The sequence below is a fragment of the Bombina bombina genome, chromosome 1, assembly GCF_027579735.1.
Source record: "Bombina bombina isolate aBomBom1 chromosome 1, aBomBom1.pri, whole genome shotgun sequence".
Taxonomy (NCBI): Eukaryota; Metazoa; Chordata; class Amphibia; order Anura; family Bombinatoridae; genus Bombina; species Bombina bombina.
The window spans coordinates 55717235-55736144 of NC_069499.1; the positions used below are offsets into that span (position 1 = coordinate 55717235).

General features: G+C 40.0%; 1 protein-coding gene across 1 annotated transcript in view; it reads left to right on the forward strand.

The window, feature by feature from the left end:
- Positions 1 to 10123: 10123 nt before the first annotated feature.
- The window catches only part of LOC128652826 (uncharacterized), a 59156-nt gene continuing 50369 nt past the window's right edge, over positions 10124 to 18910 (forward strand). The window contains exons 1-3 of the mRNA XM_053705793.1: positions 10124 to 10153; positions 13210 to 13311; positions 13378 to 13660. Coding sequence (XP_053561768.1) covers positions 10124 to 10153; positions 13210 to 13311; positions 13378 to 13660 — 415 coding nt within the window. The remainder of the gene's footprint in view (positions 10154 to 13209; positions 13312 to 13377; positions 13661 to 18910) is intronic.

Genomic DNA, 18910 nt, shown 5'->3' on the forward strand with positions numbered 1-18910 from the left:
TGGGAGTGGATAACTTTGATTTTTTATGCCTGATGAAACGGTCTGTGAACCGTGAAACGCGTTGCATGATTGGGTGATTATTGGACACCCTGTTATCCACTCTCATCAGCAATCATTGTGCTGTTGTTTTTAAACTTTTATGCTTTTTTAAATAAATTTGGATATATCTTTTATCCTGTTGTTCACCTATGAGAGACCAGCCCAGCACCTGAGGGAACACATTATCATACAAATATCAAGATACCTAGAGTTTGGGTGAGCTGCCACACCTCTACCAATCTGCAGCCTGCTTCTACAAGCACATTGGTGTGCTCTGGGAATATGTGAGTACCCTCCACATTAAGGAATCTGTTGTGGTTGTACCATTAATAGTCTGCACATGTGGTGCCCGTATTTCTTGTCTCCCTTATAGCACCACCATCTTACGCCAAGAGCGCCTTCAAGTGGGTGAGCTGTCACACCTTTCTAATTCTGCAGCCCGCCCCTACCAGCACATAAGTGTGCTCTCCAAATTTGTGAGTACCCATTTGGCAATAGTTCTGTTACTCGTTGTTAATTAATAGATGATACCACACATGAGGCGCCCCTCCATTCTGTTTTATCTAATCACCTTCTATCCTAGCATTGCGGACCAGGCTCCTAAATTTTACCCATTGAAAATGCGGAAGGGCGTCCGCCATTACGTTTTTGTACCCTGGAATGTGTTTTGCTTTAAAACATATGTTCAATTTCAAACATTTCAATACTAAATGCCTTGATACTGAGTACTTGATAACTGGTAAGGATGAAGCCAATAGGTTATTAATGATATCTACAACTACTTTGTTGTCTGGCCAGCATAACTATGCTTTTGTTTGCCAACTTCTCCCCCCACAGTTCAATGGCCACCACTATGGGAAATAGCTCTAATAGCACTAAGTTCTTCTCGCTCCATAACTCAGGCCATTCGCCCGCGCACCATCTGCCCTGCCAGTATGCTCCGAACCCTGTGCTTCCTGCCGTATCTGTATATAATTCAATCTCCTCCCCAGACACTTCCTACACCTATATTATTATACTGTCGAAATCCTTTAGAAAATCATCACACACTCTGAGGTCCTCCCTCATTGCCCCAGATATTCAAATAAAATGCTCAGGTTTTTTGGCCCTTTTCGTGCCCAGCTCCAAGCGTCTTTTAAAAACTCTGCCTACCGGTATAACTTTACAGGCAAAATTCAAGATGCCCAACAACTTTTGCATCTCCCTCAGTGTCACTTTTTTCCTCTTCAGCATTCCCCCCCACTGCCTGTCTAGCTTTTTCAACTTTGTCCTCGGGTAACTCACACTGTCCTCTTACTGAGTCTACAACTCTTCCCCAGGAAAGCCAATTGCGACACTGGGCCTTCCGTTTTTTCTTTTGCAACCGACACCCTCAGCTCACCCAACATTTCAATCAAACCGTCCTTCATTTGCCTAAATACCCCAGATCCCGCCGTACTGACTACCATGCAGTTGTCTATATAATGGACCATTGACTCCTTTCTTAACCTCTTTACCAATAACCAATGCAGAAATGAACTGAATTTCTCAAAGATCGAACAAGAGATTAAACAGCCCATTGGCAAACATTTGTCTATGTAAAACCTTCCTTGGAATTTACACCCCATTAGCTTAAAACTCTCGGGATTCAATGGCAATAGTCTGAATGCAGACTCAATATCTATTTTTGCCATTCCCGCCCCTTTGCCTGCTTTTCTCACTAGGTTTACTGCATTGTCGAATGACTGGTACTGGACTGCAGCGTCAAGCTTATCGATAGCATCATTTACTGATTTACCCTTCGGTTAAGATTAATGATGTATCATTCTGAATTTACCTTTTTCTTTTTTAGGGACCATCCGTCTACAAAAGGTTTCTCCCAAACAAAAACCACCTCTTTTTCAATTCTAACAAAATCTCAGGGAAATCATAGGCAGACTTTAGGTTCCTAGCTTTGGTTGCCCCCTCGACTTCCCTTTTTACTGGTACTATGAAGCCCCTATTTATGCCCTCAATTAATAGCTGCCTACCTCCGTGTATAGGTTAACTTCTCAATTCCTGCGTTATCTTATCTGCCCTCAATGGCGTTGAGGCCAGACTCCACCGGTTGTCCTCTACCCATATTTCCTTGGTTTACGAAAAAGGAACCCCTCCCCGCTCCGTTATTACCATTATTCCTCCTGCAGTCGACCCCCGCATGCCCTCCGCTACAGTATCTACATGCATGCCTATATTTACAGTCATTGCCTCTATCACATCTTTTTTTTTTTTTTGAAAGCCCAGCATTTCTTAAAGGGACACTGAACTCAAATTTTTTCTTTCATGATTCAGATAGAGCATGAAATTTTAAGCCACTTTCTAATTTATTCATATTATCAATTTCTTCGTTCTCTTGCTATCTTTATTTTAAAAAGAAGACATCTAAGCTTTTTTTTTTATTTAGAACTCTGGACAGCACTTTTTTATTGGTGGATGAGTTTATCCACCAATCAGCAAGAACAACCCAGGTTGATCACCAAAAATGGGCCGGCATCTAAACTTTCTTGCATTTCAAATAAAGATACCAAGAGAATGGAGAAAATTTGACAATAGGAGTAAATTAGAAAGTTGCTTAAAATGCCATGCTCTATCTGAATCACAAAAGAAAAAATGTGGGTACAGTGTCCCTTTAAACTCAGTTTTAACTAACTTCTCAACATTCATATTCTGCCCCCTTGATTATCTGCCACTTTCATTAACCTTGTATACATATCTAGAATTTTTACCCCAATCCTTGCGCCCTCTATCACCAAGCTGCATATTACCCCTCCTAAGTTCTGCATCATAGTCTTTCCAAGCAAATCCTCCGTAGGTTGTATAGCATTCCGTATTTTTCTTTACATTTTTCTTTACCTTTCCCTTCCTCCCCTCATCTGCGTTAAAGGGATACTGAACCCAACTTTTTTCTTTTGTGATTCAGATAGAGCATGCAATTTTAAGCAACTTTCTAATTTACTCCTATTATCAATTTTTCTATGTTCTCTTGCTATCTTTATTTGAAAAAGGAAGTCCAGAACCCTAGACAGCACTTGTTCATCAAAAATGGGCCGGCATCTAAACTTACATTCTTGCTTTTCAAATAAAAATACCAAGACAATGAAGAACATTTGATAATAGGAGTAAATTAGAAAGTTGCTTAAAAATTGCATGCTGTATCTGAATCACAAAAGAAAAAAAATTTGGGTTCAGTGTCCCCTTTAAATTCCTCCATCTTCCCCCGCAGCATCCTCCATTTACTTTCTCCTTATCCTCCCCTTTTCCTTGCTTCGCCTAAATCTTTCTTACTATTTTTAGTATTCTATTACAACCATCGCCCTTGCCCTTATCATCAGAATCAAAATCAGAAGAGCTCTCATACATGCTATTGTTTCTACATATAATCCGCTTACCCTGTTTAGGTTTCTACATGCCGTCACTCCTTGTAGCTACCTCCACATTCTTAGATGCCACAGCTCCTTCCTTCTGCTGCGTTGCCACTGTCCCTGCTCTCTGACCAAATTCTGCTTCCAAGGATTCCATAGTCTTAGCTGCTGACACCGCTTGTCCATCCTTAGCGCGCTGCTCCCCTGTACTCTGTAAAGGATTATCATAATTATTATTAATGGCCTTTTCTTTATGTAGAGTGCGCTGCACCCTCGTGGTACCCTGTTGATTTTTAGCATCCCTCTCCTCCATGCTTCCCTTGCTACTACTGCCTACCGGTTCCCCTACTGGCTCCATCATCATATAGGTATTCCCCTCCATGTCCCTAATTATCCTAGGCCTGCCCTGTTCGCTTCAAAGGTCTTCCTAGAGCTTTGCTTTCCATTTTGTAATTACAAATTTGCCCAAGTTCCCTGTATGCGCTAACTCACCTTCCTTCCATCCTGAATGATCCGTCTTCTCTTGTGTCCCTAAATCTCCTGTTCTCCCACCCTTCCTCATAAAACGCACTGGGACCGCAGCACCAGCTATCCCCATACTCCTGTCTCCCCCTACTTTCTTTGGGACCCCTGCCCTATCAGGCTGCCTCACTATCCCAGCCATAACTGTGAAAACCACCTGGGCCCTTACCGCTAACATCCGGCTAAGAACGCTGCCATACCCGCTCGCCCTGACGATGAAGCCCCTACTCCTGCTGCGTGCAACTGCTAGGCCCCAAATCACCCCTCTCATTTACAATGTAAACTTCACCACGCCGCCGTGACGTCATCTTCCAGGGCCAACGCACGCGGTGCGCTAACGCCCCACGGCCATCTTGGATTCTAAAACCACACTAGGCCTACAGTGCCGTGGGCCCTCCCAACCACCGTGGGCCAGAGGAGTACCCCCCCCCGGGAGAGTCAGGGGGCGAATTAAAACATTGGGGCACCCCAATGCTCTCCTGCGACTCGCCGGAGTCCTCGCCTGTCCACCCCATAATGTCTGCGCTGTTACCTGCTATGATGGGACCTGCATTGGGTGACACCTCCTCCGGATCTGATACTACATCATTTTTCAGTAAAGGAATCACCAAACCACCAACCGCACTGTCCGGCGATGCTCCTTTGGCTGGCTTTTGTCCAGATTTGTCCTTCTCCTTCCTCCGTAACTTCCTTTGCTCCTGCAGGGCCCTAGTCCTCCATACAGATTCCCCATCGTCCAGGTATCTTTTTGGAATTTTCCTATTCCTGGTCGACATCTTCTGAATTCTTCACGAGCTGTGAGTTGCCTGTGTGAGTGCTTCCTGTGAAAACAAAAGGTTAGTTTAAGCACCTCCCCTTATGTACCTGTTCTGAAGCCACCCCCCCTTTGTCCGCTTCCGCCAATAATGAGGCTCTTATCCCCCTCAGGGTGTTCCTACATCACACAAAGCCAAACCTTTTAACTATTACCAGCCCAGAAGCCCCATGTCTTATTTCGTTCCCCTGCATACGCTCCCTACACTTTGTTTATGCAGCGAGCACAGAACAGCTGTCTGTGCTGCACATTTGTGCTTGCTCAGGGTTGCTATACCCCATTTTTAACTAGGATAATAAAGTTTTATTAGATTAACAAATTCAGCTTCTGGATGGATAGAATTATAATGAAAAATCATGGCTGAAAAGGCTGTTTACACTACTATGTCCACTTGCACCATTAGAGACCATAACGAAAGACCTTACTGAAGGCATACATCTCATGTGCCAAAATATGTAATCAGAATCTTTTGGAAAGTGACTACCAGGTCAATTAACTTTTTGCACAGCTGAGATGGGAATCCTTTTAGTTATGCAGAATATATATCTTATTTAAGTTAGCTGGACTGGGAAATGTAGCTCTATTTGCACCTGGAACTGGGAATGCCCCAAAAAAGGCCCCAAGTGACACCCTCAGTCAGTGTAGCTACACCCTAACATAAAAAAAAAAGCTTTAGACAATACTTATTTCATGCCATCTAGGCCTAAGGACCTGGCCAGGAACAAGAGGAGGTAGGTTTAATCACTCAAACACATGCCGCACCAGCTTGGGAACAGTTGAAATAATGCTGGAAACATGTTAAAACATGTCCCTTTATTGTGTATAATAAAAAATTACAGGTTGTTAGACTCAGGCTCAAAGTAGCCCAACAGTAGAAACTGTCCAAAGGAACTGCCCAGAGGAACTTCGAATGCCAATTTATTTGAAGGAAACAAGCTTGTGGCCAAGTGAACCATCACTCAGCAGGCACTGCTGGAGGAGGAACCTGTGGATTGAACCAACTGAATATATCTGTTTCTGCACCTACAGTGATCTGGGGGTAGCTTAGCTTTCCAGGCCCCTTATAGCTAGGTGCCCATGCATGTGGCAGTGTAACTGGGAAACTGAAGGAGTTCAGATGAATGTAAACCCAGCCCTCCTGTTAAATTGTCTTGTATCATAATCTCTGGCACCAGCTTGACTGAAGGAAAATGATTACAAAATAAAATCTTAGACTGCACAAACCATAGCATTCTGGAAGAGGCATAACTCAAAACTGAGCTTAGGGATGTGGGATCAAAAGGTTAAGAGGAATACAAAGATTATTTTGAGCCTCCTAGAAAGAGAACATAATCTATTCAGAGCTGTGCTGTCACACAGGATGTGAAAAAAAATATATATACAAGAAGGAAGCAGAATAAAAAAATGCAGAAGTGAAAAAAGAAATTAATTTGTGAGTCATGCCAGGGATGAATGTGATTTATAGGACATTGTTCAACTTTTTCAAAGAACAGGCCCAGTGTAATATATTGTTTTTTATCCTGTTTGATTAAACTACAGGTGCTGTAAATCAAAATATTCAGCAGTGTGCACTGGTTTGCACATACAGTCACATTTGTCATTTGAAATAGCTGTCTTTGCCTGCAAAAACTGCAAACTATATGAGAATTTTAATACCGCAGAGGCGGCTGAAAAAAAATCATACCATGACCATCTGTCTAATGCTTATGTTACTCAAAACCAGCCCTTCTTACAGGCCCTCATGACCACTAACATGATCTAGTTGTAAAGGACATATTATTTCTATTAAGTTTAGAGATTCCATAATATATTTTATCAGGTGACTACCTTCTACATGGAACACATGATCTCTTGCAGTGGCAGTTTTTAAAGGGCCATGTGGGTGCAAAAGTGTCCCCAGCAACCACACTGTGCTCAAACTAAGGGAGGAGGTAAAAAACTCCCCATCTCTTCCATTGTTCCTTCCTGCCTAGCTACATCTTCAGACAACCCAACTGTGCCCACTACAGTAAAGCACAAGAAACAGCCACAATTACTCCGACTACCCTTACTCCAGCCGTAGCACATCCACTACTCCACCAAAAGGCCTCCTAACTCAAATCCTAGGCCTCAATGCCCTATGCTTGGAGCTCTGCAGCCTGGGGTGTTTACCCCCCAACATTCCAGAACTGCCCCTATCTTTTGTGAGAGCCTTCAACTTCAGGAGCATAAAATATTATGTTTAGGATTGGAACCAAGGTTATCTAAGTGCTTAGGCATAGACAGATTATCCATTAGCAGCAATGTCTAGGAGCCTGCTACAGTTTGGCAACCCGTGTAAGTTAGTAGTTAACATAGTTTTTTCTTTCTTAAACCTTCAGTGCTTACAGTGTTATGTTATGTAGGGTGGCATTTTCAAGATGACCACCACCATAAAAATGTTACACTGCCCAAGAAAGTTTTGAGCGCCATGTGCAAATTCTGGTTGGAAGTGGCCATCTTGAAAAGGCTGCTGTTAATACTTTTGCATCCCTGCCCAACAAACTACCCCCTTCAGCTTGGTGCCCACATATCAGGTCATCTTTGTTTGGAATCAGGTTCTTATTTGCAGCACATTCCTTTATGTGGCACATTGTGTGACAAAAATCAACTGGGATAAGCAAATTATGCACAACATTCAATTATGTACACGTCCATAGTCTGGTGGGGTAAAGAGGCAGCAGATATGATAGAGGGACTCATAAATATAATCTTGATAAAAAAAATTATCCAAATACTACCTGGGTGTATGTAAAAAAGTTTGTTTTAAGTAACCAAAGTAAAAAAAAAAAATATTACCACCCTTTTAAATACGAAGGATTATCTCCACCCTAGTTGCTTCTAACCTATTTTAAATTTTGCTCTTCTCAATTTCCACATCTTCCTACACCCTAGCCCACCCTTTTCCTCACTGCCGCCTCCACTTCAACAACTCAACTAACTCCCGCCATTTTATAACAACCCACAAACACAACATTTGTAACAAGCTTGCGCTCGCCCCATTTGCCCTCCTGCTGAACACCTTATATATACTTTGATAGGCCCCGCCCCATGTTACGCTAATCATTGGTTTCATGCTGTCACATAACTGCGACCAACTCTTCCCACGCGGTATGTCTCGTGTGGAATTTTAAGCCCTGTGGTCACTGCTGGATCCGCCGCGCGCAGGTTCATCAGGTGTGAAACGGAGTAAAGAGCTTTATTCGTGGAGAACGCTCCTGTGTCTGATATAGAACCTCCTGAACAGTTCCCAAATACCCCGCCGTAGTGCAACAACTACTTGTTATTCTATACTCATTTGTTAATTGGTTATAATCCGGCAACAATATTCTCTTTTTACCGAAAGTACAATGTACTTATTTTGTGCCCCCCCCCCCCCCATACATTGTACCAACCCCTCATTCTGCTCTCCAGAAAATTTTTAGATATTTATCTCACATAAAATATCTTTGTTTTTCAACAACCCCACGTTTTACCATACTGTGTTTTCACCTTTACAAACCTTATCATTTTCCCTTTTTACATGCATTTTTTCACAATAATAATACATTTTATACCTTCTTCCTACAGATCGTATCAGACTAATTTTTTCACCCCCAGAGGTACAATTCTGTTTTACCTGACCAGTAATCTATTTAATTGTACTCTTGGTACCACTAGCTTCTATCTTTGCAGCTGAATCCATTGTTTAATGAATAAGTTCATAGTTTAAAGGGATACTGAACCCAAATTTATTCTTTCATGATTCAGATAGAGAATACAATTTTAAGCAACTTTCCAGTTGACTCCTATTATCAATTATTTGTTCTCTTGGTATCTTTATTTTAAAAAGCTGGAATGTAAGCTTAGGAGCTGGTCCATTTTGTTTCAGTATCATTGGTATGCTTGCTGATTGGTGGTTACATTTAGACACCAATCAGCAAGCGCTACCCAGGTCTGAACCAAAGATGGGCAGGCTTGTAAGCTTACATTCCTGCTTTTTCAAATAAAGATACCAAGGAGTATGAAGAAAAAATTATTATAGAAGGTGAGTTAGAAAGGTTGCTTAAAATTGCGATGCTCAATCTGAATCATGAAAGATACAAAATGGGTATCATATCCCCTTTTCAGAGATGAAGATTGGGAGGCCATTGAAGCTAAAGGCATCAACTTCTGCCATTGTCTATTTTTTCTTTCAGTCAGGTCCTGAAGACCATGTGCTGTCTCACCCAAGAATAAAATAAAAACCAAATGCCAATCAAATAGTCAAAACCCAGCCCTAGGTAGCAGTCTCAAAGATTCGTTCAGCAGAATGAAACTCGCACAGATCATGCTGATACCCAAATCTCTATTAGCCAGAATCTAAGTGCCACTCTGTAAATGCCCCCTGGGTCTGGATTATCCTACTTGGTCCAATTATAGAGCTTCCCCCACTTTAACCTTTGTCACTTGTTCCTACATCCCTAACGCACACGTCCATTCCTTTGTTCCTCCCTTGACAAGGTGCCGCCCATTATTTTCACAGTAAGGGAAGTCGGATGAGTTTCAGCTCCCTATCCCACTTCCCCTTCCCAAACAGCTGCTTCTCTTCAGCCTGGGTGACTGGAGCTACTACACCCCAGATACACAAGTTATGCCGCAGCTTATTGCTGGGGATGCTGAGCCCGCAGGCACTTAGGAACCCTCTCTATTAACTGCAGGTAATGACCACCACTCTAGACATCACAAACTAGCTAAGCCTTTAGAAAATGTTTAAAAGGAACACCAAATGATTATATTATATCATAACAATTAATGGATTGCAAAATTAACTGCAAAATTATGTTTTATAGAGAAATAAGTTTAGCCCATGATTTAACACGGCCACTTCCAGAGCTGCAATGCACTACTACATTAGGTGTTCAATGACAAGGCATATGTGTGTACACCCAATCACCAGCTAGCTCCCAGTAATGCACTTGCTGCCTCTGTGCCGACCTAGGTATGCTTTTTAATAACAAAGTACATTGCTAATAGAAGTAAATTGATAAGTCTCTTATAAAAAAAATATTTGATAGTCTACGTAAATTGGGAAAATTGCTTAAAGTTATATTCTCCATCTGAATCATGATTTTTTAATTTTGCCTTTAGTGTCCCTTTAATGCATATTATTTTCAATCTAAGGACATACCTTTTGGAAAATAATCTTGAATTATTCTTTATTTTATCTTGTCTCCTGAGTAGGGGTTGCCACCCGTCCCTTAAAATCCAGAACACTTATAAGTTACACATGCTGCAGGGAGGAACGATGAATAGTGTTGTCCAGAAACACAATACATGTTCCTCCCTTCACACCCCGCAGCATGTGTAACTCATAAGTGTCCAGGAAAACATGGCTGAAAATGGCAACCCTACTCCTGAGGCATGTTAGAGACTGATAATAATGATCTACAATAATGATCATGCAATCACTGTAGATTGTTGCAGCTTTAAAGGGACATGAAACCCAACATTTTTGTTTAATGATTCAGATAGAGCATGTAATTTTAAACAACTTTCTAATTTACTTATATCAAAATTTTATTTGTATTCTTGGTATCCTTTCTTGAAAAGCAGAGCTGTAAGTTCAGGGGATGTGTGCATGTATCTGTAGCACTATAAGCAGTTTGCGGGATGTTATCCATTTGCAGTAGATGACAGCACTATTTCCTGCCAGAATTTTTGGCTTCATGTCCCTTTATGATTCTGGAGTCTGGAGTACACACTTCAATATGTTAGAATTTAAGGAAACAACGGTAAAGTAATACAAGTACTATGCAAAAGTATTGGAACTATTCCTAATTGAACCATTTTATGGAGTAGTTCAGTTTGTGTTTTAATCCTTTAGCTGATCAGTTTGCGCTCCTCTTCCGCCTCTCCTGTATCCTCAGTGTTGATTATTTTGTATGTGGGTATTCATTGCAGATCACAACTAGTTAATGTTTTGTCTTGACCCACGGTTGTAAAAACATGGGGCAAGTTCTGACAGTGCCTAATGCTCCTGCTTCTTATGACACAGTTACACCATACGCATTGTGTTCTCTAGGTCTCTTGTGTGGGAAGGAAAATGGAGTGTGCACATTGTGATGGAAAGCGTAAAGATGGCGGCTCAGGGGAACTCCAGCCAAACTTCTCCTGACAGTAAGTGGACAGGTAAGAATCTGCATTGATATCTACTGACTCTTCAATCTCTTGTATCAGATACAATACATTTAAAATGACATGTATGATATATATTCCATAATTAGACAACTCCACAGAAACAAAAATGCGGTATTAGAGAGGCATTTCGGTTGTCTTGCTATAGAATAACATCAGCCAGTCTAAACATTTTTTTAAAACAAGATAACACGTTGTTGCTGCAGTGGCCTTTTCAATAGCTACACTCCACTGACTGCTTACCACCATTTGGAGGACCCAGGTCTGAGCTTAAAGGGACACTAAAACCCACATTTTTTTCTTTTATGATTCAGGTAGAGAATACAATTTTAAACAACATTCCTATTTACTTCTGTTATCTAATTTGCTTCATTCTTTAGATATTATTTGATGAAGAAATGCAGTGCACTATGGGTGAGCCAATCACACGAGGCATCTATGTGCAAGCCACCAATCAGCAGCTACTAAGCGTATCTAGATATGCTTTTCAGTAAAGGATATCAAGAGAATGAAGAATAATCGATAATAGAAAGTAAATTAAAAGTTGTTTTAGAAATTGCATACTCTTCTAAATCATGAAAGAAAAAAATTGGGATTTCCTGTCCCTTTAAGTATGCAGCTTACAAGGCTAGCCACAGACATTAAGGGACATGAAACCCCAAATATTTCTTTTTTGATTCAGATAGAGAATACAATTTTAAACAACTTTCTCATTTACTTTTATTATCTAATTTGTTTCATTCTCTTGGTATCATTTGTTGAAGCAGCAGCAATGCACTACTGGTTTTCTAACTGAACACATGGGTGAGCCAATGACAGTATATATATATATATATATAATATATATATATATATATATATATATATATATATATATACATATATGCATAACAATCAGCAGCTAGCACCTAGGTTCTTTACTGCTCCTGAGCTTACCTAGATAAACCGTTCAGCAATGGATAACAAGAGAAGGAAGCAAATGAAATACTAGAAGTACATTGGAAAGTTGTTTAAAATGCTATGTTCTGTCTAAATCACAAAAAATTTGGGTTTCATGTCCTTTTAGTATGAAGTGGTTTTGTTTTGCAATTATCTGTTAAAGACAAATACATATGTAGCAAGGTTAAAGGGACAGAGAACTGTAAAACTGGTTTCTCCATTTCAAATGACTTGATATATTGGATGCAGAGTTTAAAATATATGGGAAGTTTCTCCTTTAGTTTTGTTTGTATTTGAAATAGCTGTCTCTGCTAATTGAAACCACAACATAATCAAAAGGGGAGTTAAAAATCAGTAAACCTTTCAAAGTCAGCAGGATCCATTTCCAGCTCAGAAATAAATTACATAAAAAAGGGCAAAATAAATAATGTAAGTATATTGCAAAGTAGTTTTATTGCACACAACTAAACATTTTATATTAAAATCTCAAGAAGTTTACAACAAGTGTGCATATTAAAAGTGTGATGTTACCCCTGCTGGTGCATTCCAGATCATCACTATACCTGATAGAGATGTGCATTTGCCAGTTTCGTTCACTGCCGAATGCGGAAGTAAGAGCGTGCTTGCGGTATTCTGCACTTTTCAGAGCCAAATATCTTCTTGTGCAAGTAAAACATACTAAGATGTAGATTCTAGTGTGTTTCACATGCACACTAAGATATTTGGCTACGAAAAGAGCCGAATACCGCAAGCAGCCTCTTACGTCTGCATTCGACAGTGAACGAAACTGGCGAATGCACGTCTCTAATACCTGATTAAGTGTTCCTTTTAGAAACACAACACACAACCACTGCTGGTTGCCAGACCTTATTATCTGCTTGCAATCAATCAAACACAATTAATGACTGCAGATAAATTAATATTGCAGCATAACTTATGGGTACATGAGCCAACTCTAGACAATTTAGTAAAGGGACTCTAAAGTAAGTGCTGGAACTGCAAGAGTCAGGACTTTGTGTAGATCAGCATCCAATCTGCCACTGTATGGCTATAAGCACAGACCTGAGGGGCAAGCTTTTGCCTACTAGAGTATATAATGTATATTGCAGTGGTTATCTAATGATAGTCAGGCATGATCACAACTTGTATCACTTTTTTTATACAAATACATTTGATTTATAAGCCAACAATATTGATAGCATTAGAGCTGTTAATACACCTCAAATGTCCATTCTATATATAAAACATAGGTTTAAAGGGGCAGTGAAGCATGTGTGAGTATGTATACATAAGTTGACTGCCATTTTTTTTAGCAACATTTGCATTATTTTTCTTCGGCAGGTTGTGAAGGCTTCCAACTTCAGGAGCAGTACCCCTGCTAGAAAGCGGCTTTGTATCGGTCCCCCCAGCTCTCCTTTGCTATCAGAGAGTTCAATTGCTCAAGTGAGAGGCTTGGATGCTCCAAATGAGGTCACTAATTATGTGTTTTTCTGTTTCTGATTAAAACAGCCAATGCTTATGTATGTTAGTGATAATGTTTTAATGATCGGCATAAGTTTTTATCACACACCACAGGGCAAGGGTCATGGTTCAGAGGTCACTCACCTGACAACAAGTGCTATAATCAAGGTGTCTCCCCCTGTGAAGAAGGCTGGACTGATTCTACCTTCACAGGGTAAGGATAGAGAGCCTGATGGACAACAGACCTCTCGGAGGATGAGCTGGAAACAAAGAAACCCAAGGAAACTGCGCTTCAGTAGTCGGGGGTCTGATGATGGAACCCCTGGGAAAGGTAATACACATCACTTTTACACTTTGCCGCAATCACAAACTTCTACAGGGGTTTATTGCATTTCTAGGAATATAAAGTTAACATTAAACTTTAAAGGGACAGTATGCTGTAAAACTCTTGCGTTTAAAGGGACAGTCTACACCTTAGTCATCTTAAAGTCTTACCTTAGATTAAGCTGCAAATAGTCTCCTGCAACTTTTCTATATCATCCAGCCAACACAGGTTAAGCAATATCGGCAGACACTATTGTAGAGTGAGGAGTGAGCAAGGAACGTTAAAAACAATTCGTTTACTGAAACATGAATTTAAGAACGTAAAGAGCACAGCTATCATACCTATACAGCTGACGCGTTTCCTGCCTCCTAGGGCACTTCCTCAGAGCTGTTGTACAGGTGTGTCTTACCTAATTAAGTACACAGACAGGATAGAAAGCCCAACAAATCAAAATTCATCAAGGCTACACTCCCACTCTGTATACCTATCACATACAATCTAATAATACACATTTACAAGAATATAAAACAGTGAAGTTACAAAGCTGAAATGATTTTGTATCACCCGTGAACACATAAAGTGGACATAACTCATTGAAATACATAGTTGCATCTACAATAAATTAAGTTGATAATGGGTGCAAAAATGAAAATACATGCAACTAGAGCAAAAACTTAATGCGGGTGAGACAACGTATTAATTGTAACTCCACCTATGTGGTTTATTTGGTAACGTGCAAGGTGTGTAATTTTCAGTATGTGAGACTCACCTCAAGGATGCTCAAAGATAGAGTTAGGGAGCATCTATCTTGAGGCTAAGGTTCCCAAAACGTCGGTAGCGTTTTCAAACATACTAATCGCTTGAAAGCCTTTAGTTTCCAAGGTGTTGAATTGGTGAATATGGGATGCAGAGGTGGAGATAAATTTCAAGTGTTATGTAAAAAAGAACATTTTTGGATTTACACTCTGTGCACAGGGTCTTCTCTAGGTATTGATGAAATCAGCTATGTGAAACTTTTCATTGATAAAACATAACTTGTGTTTACCATTGCAAACATATATATATCACACGTCCTTATTTTTGATTGACGCTTGTGCTCCAGAGGCTTATTATATATATATATATATATATATATATATATATATATATATATATATATATAGTTAGTTTCTTTTTGGGAGATTGTGTTGTTGGATGGTGAGCTCATGTTTTAAATTGCAATTTATTTGAATAATTTCATAAGTCGTGAAGGCTCTTTTTCTGACCCGCATTAAGTTTTTGCTCTAGTTGCATGTATTTCCGTTTTTGCACCCATTATTAACTTAATTTATTGTAGATGTAACTATGTATTCCAATGAGTTATGTCCACTTTATGTATTCACGGGTGATACAAAATTATTTCAGCTTTGTAACTTTGTTTTTATATTCTTGTATATGTGTATTATTAGATTGTATGTGATAGGTACACAGAGTGGGAGTGTAGCCTTGATGAATTTTGATTTGTTTGGCTTTCTATCCTGTTCCTGTCTGTGTACTTCATTAGGTAAGACACACCTGTACAACAGCTCTGAGGAAGTGCCCTATGAGGCAGGAAACGCATCATCTGTATAGGTCTCATAGCTGTGCTCTTTACGTTCTTAAATTCATCACGATCTGGGCTGCATCTATGCACTCTGCACTCTGCAGAATAGCATTGAAAGTCTGTTGAATACAGCTAGTGAGCCTTTTTTGTTTGGAAGCAATATGCAGCCCAGATCGTGATGTCATAAGTGGGTGGAGCTTGGCAGCCATTTCAAACTGTCTGGAAACCATTTTAATTTCAAAATAACTGTTTTACTGTTCCTGCTGCATGATATAGAAAAGGTGCAGTAGATTATTTGCAGCTTAATCTAAGGTAAGACTTTAAGATGACTGTGTAGACTGTCCCTTTAATGTATATTCACTTGTTATAACAGCTGCAGAGTATAAAATGTAAGAAATTGCATTTTCAGGTTTATTTGTGTATATGACAATGGGTTGAACTTGCAGGTAATATCAGGTCTCATTAAGTTATCATTTTGTGTACACAGACTTGCTTCTTTGTTATATTTGTCTGGAAAACTGAAGTGCAATACTTAGCGAGGACAATGGAAATTAACGTTTTATTACTTAAAGGGAGACACAAGTCAAAATAAACTTTTGTGATTTAGATAGAACATGCAGTTTTAAGACACTTTCTAATTTACTTCCATTATCAAATGTCTTTTTATTTTCACACTTTCTGGGGAACAAGATCCTACTGAGCATGTGCACAAGCTCACAGGGTATACTTATACTAGTCTGTGATTGGCTGATGTCTGTCACATGATGCAGTTGGCCCGGAAAATGGGAGAAAAACTAAAGATGTCAGAAAAAAAATCTACTGCTTATTTTAAATTCAGAGTAGGTGTGTTATAGCATTGCCTTTTTATTATGCACTTGTTAATTATGCAATTCTACAGCACTGAGTGGTCCTTTAACGATCCTGCACCCCACTGGGAGTGTAATTTTTTTCTCCTGGCTGTTCTTGTCAATAGCTTGGACATAAGACAAGACACTTTCAGTATAGTTGGGAATACCACAGGCTAAATTAGCTATTTTAAATGCTGAGATATGGGTAAAGGAGCTACTTGTAAACCATTTAATACACTCCAGCAGGTAAAATGGATCATTGGGAACAATTTTAAGGTAGTAAACTTTCCCTTTAATGATTCAGACAGACTGGGCAGTTTAAAAAAAAAACCTTTCTTTTATTCTCAAATTTGCGCTATTCTCTTGGTATCCTTTGTTAAAGAGTAAACATAGGTAGGCTCATATGAGCTTAGAAGTGTGCACATCTTTAGCAATCTCTGGCAATAGTGTTTACAACGTTGTATAACATTGCTAAAAACATTGTTGTAAACACTGCTGCCAGAGAGCGCTAAAGTCGCATGCACACTCTTATCAGCCTAGCCTAGTAAAAGGGACATTTATAGTTGAAAAAATACATTCTCTAATTCAATAAAGCATGTAATTTTAAAACTAGCTACCATTAGTCTCTTTGTGTTTAAACTTCGCAACAGGAGTGAAACACATAGAAGTACCGTTTGGGACCTGCAGAGCACTGCTGGTACCAAATGGAGACTGCTGCTAATCCAATCAACAGAGCTAGATACACATTAAACACATTATAGTATATAAATGCAACTGCTATCTTATGAAAGTTCTGCATGAAAAATAAATGTTTTCTAAGCATTTTAACTATTTGTTAGAAACATTTGTTGCCTCTGGGCAGTCAAGTGAAATAATTCTTGAAAAACCTCTTCAGATATTATACCTTATATCATCTGCAATGGTCAACTAGAGACAAATATAAATGTGCTCCTGCACTGATCAAGCAAATACTGTGTATCATGTGGCTGAATCAGAGGTCTGGATCTGGAGGTAAAGTTTAAAAATAAATCATAAAAGTACATTTTTTTTTAAACTATGCCAGATTATTCCGTTTTTAATGGGACTTAAATACACATAGAGAGAAGTGCACGCTCAGGAACGAACAGCCAGCTCAATACCATTGTTAGCCTGTTCTAGGGCGTTTTACCACCTGGGTGCAGCTTCTTTGTAGCCCAGTAATGCTTTTCACAGAGTAGAACCTTCCTGTAGTAGATCAGTCTGATCCCGCCTATCATGGTTTGTCCAGCGCTGAAATACAAGGCAACAAATGTTATTGAGCTGGTTGTTCGCTCCTGTGAGTGCGCGTCTTTCTTTATGTGAAAAAGGGGCAACCAGACGTGGACTTCTTGCTCAGCCAATCGGATTGAACTTGATTCTGATTGGCTGATTCCATCAGCCAATCAGAATATTCCTACCTTAATTCCGATTGGCTGATAGAATCCTATCAGCCAATCGGAATTCAAGGGACGCCATCTTGGATGACGTCATTTAAAGGAACCGTCATTCGTCGTTCAGTCGTCGGCCAGGATGGATGTTCCGCGTCGGAGGTCTTCAGGATGCTGCCGCTCCGCGTGGATGACGATAGAAGATGCCTCTTGGATGAAGACTTCAATCGGATGGAAGACCTCTTCTTGCTACGCTTGGATGAAGAATTTGGCTCGGCTGGGTGAAGACGACTCAAGGTAGGGAGATCTTCAGGGGCTTAGTGTTAGGTTTATTTAAGGGGGGTTTGGGTTAGATTAGGGGTATGTGGGTGGTGGGTTGTAATGTTGGGGGGGGGTATTGTATGTTTCTTTCATGTAATTAGCAAGAGTCCATGAGCTAGTGACGTATGGGATATACATTCCTACCAGGAGGGGCAAAGTTTCCCAAACCTTAAAATGCCTATAAATACACCCCTCACCACACCCACAATTCAGTTTTACAAACTTTGCCTCCGATGGAGGTGGTGAAGTAAGTTTGTGCTAGATTCTACGTTGATATGCGCTCTGCAGCAAGTTGGAGCCCGGTTTTCCTCTCAGCGTGCAGTGAATGTCAGAGGGATGTGAGGAGAGTATTGCCTATTTGAATGCAGTGATCTCCTTCTACGGGGTCTATTTCATAGGTTCTCTGTTATCGGTCGTAGAGATTCATCTCTTACCTCCCTTTTCAGATCGACGATATACTCTTATATATACCATTACCTCTGCTGATTCTCGTTTCAGTACTGGTTTGGCTTTCTACAAACATGTAGATGAGTGTCCTGGGGTAAGTAAATCTTATTTTCTGTGACACTCTAAGCTATGGTTGGGCACTTTATTTATAAAGTTCTAAATATATGTATTCAAACATTTATTTGCCTTGACTCAGAATGTTCAACATTCCTTATTTTTCAGACAGTCAGTTTCATATTTGGGATAAATGCATTTGTTTCAATCATTTTTTCTTACCTTAAAAAATTTGACTTTTTCCCTGTGGGCTGTTAGGCTCGCGGGGGCAGAAAATGCTTCATTTTATTGCGTCATTCTTGGCGCGGACTTTTTTGCCGCAAAAATTTTTTTCTGTTTCCGGCGTCATACGTGTCGCCGGAAGTTGCGTCATTTTTTGACGTTTTTTTGCGTCAAAAATGTCGGCGTTCCGGATGTGGCGTCTTTTTTGGCGCCAAAAGCATTTAGGCGCCAAATAATGTGGGCGTCTTTTTTGGCGCTAAAAAATATGGGCGTCATTTTTGTCTCCACATTATTTAAGTCTCATTATTTATTGCTTCTGGTTGCTAGAAGCTTGTTCACTGGCATTTTTTTCCCATTCCTGAAACTGTCATTTAAG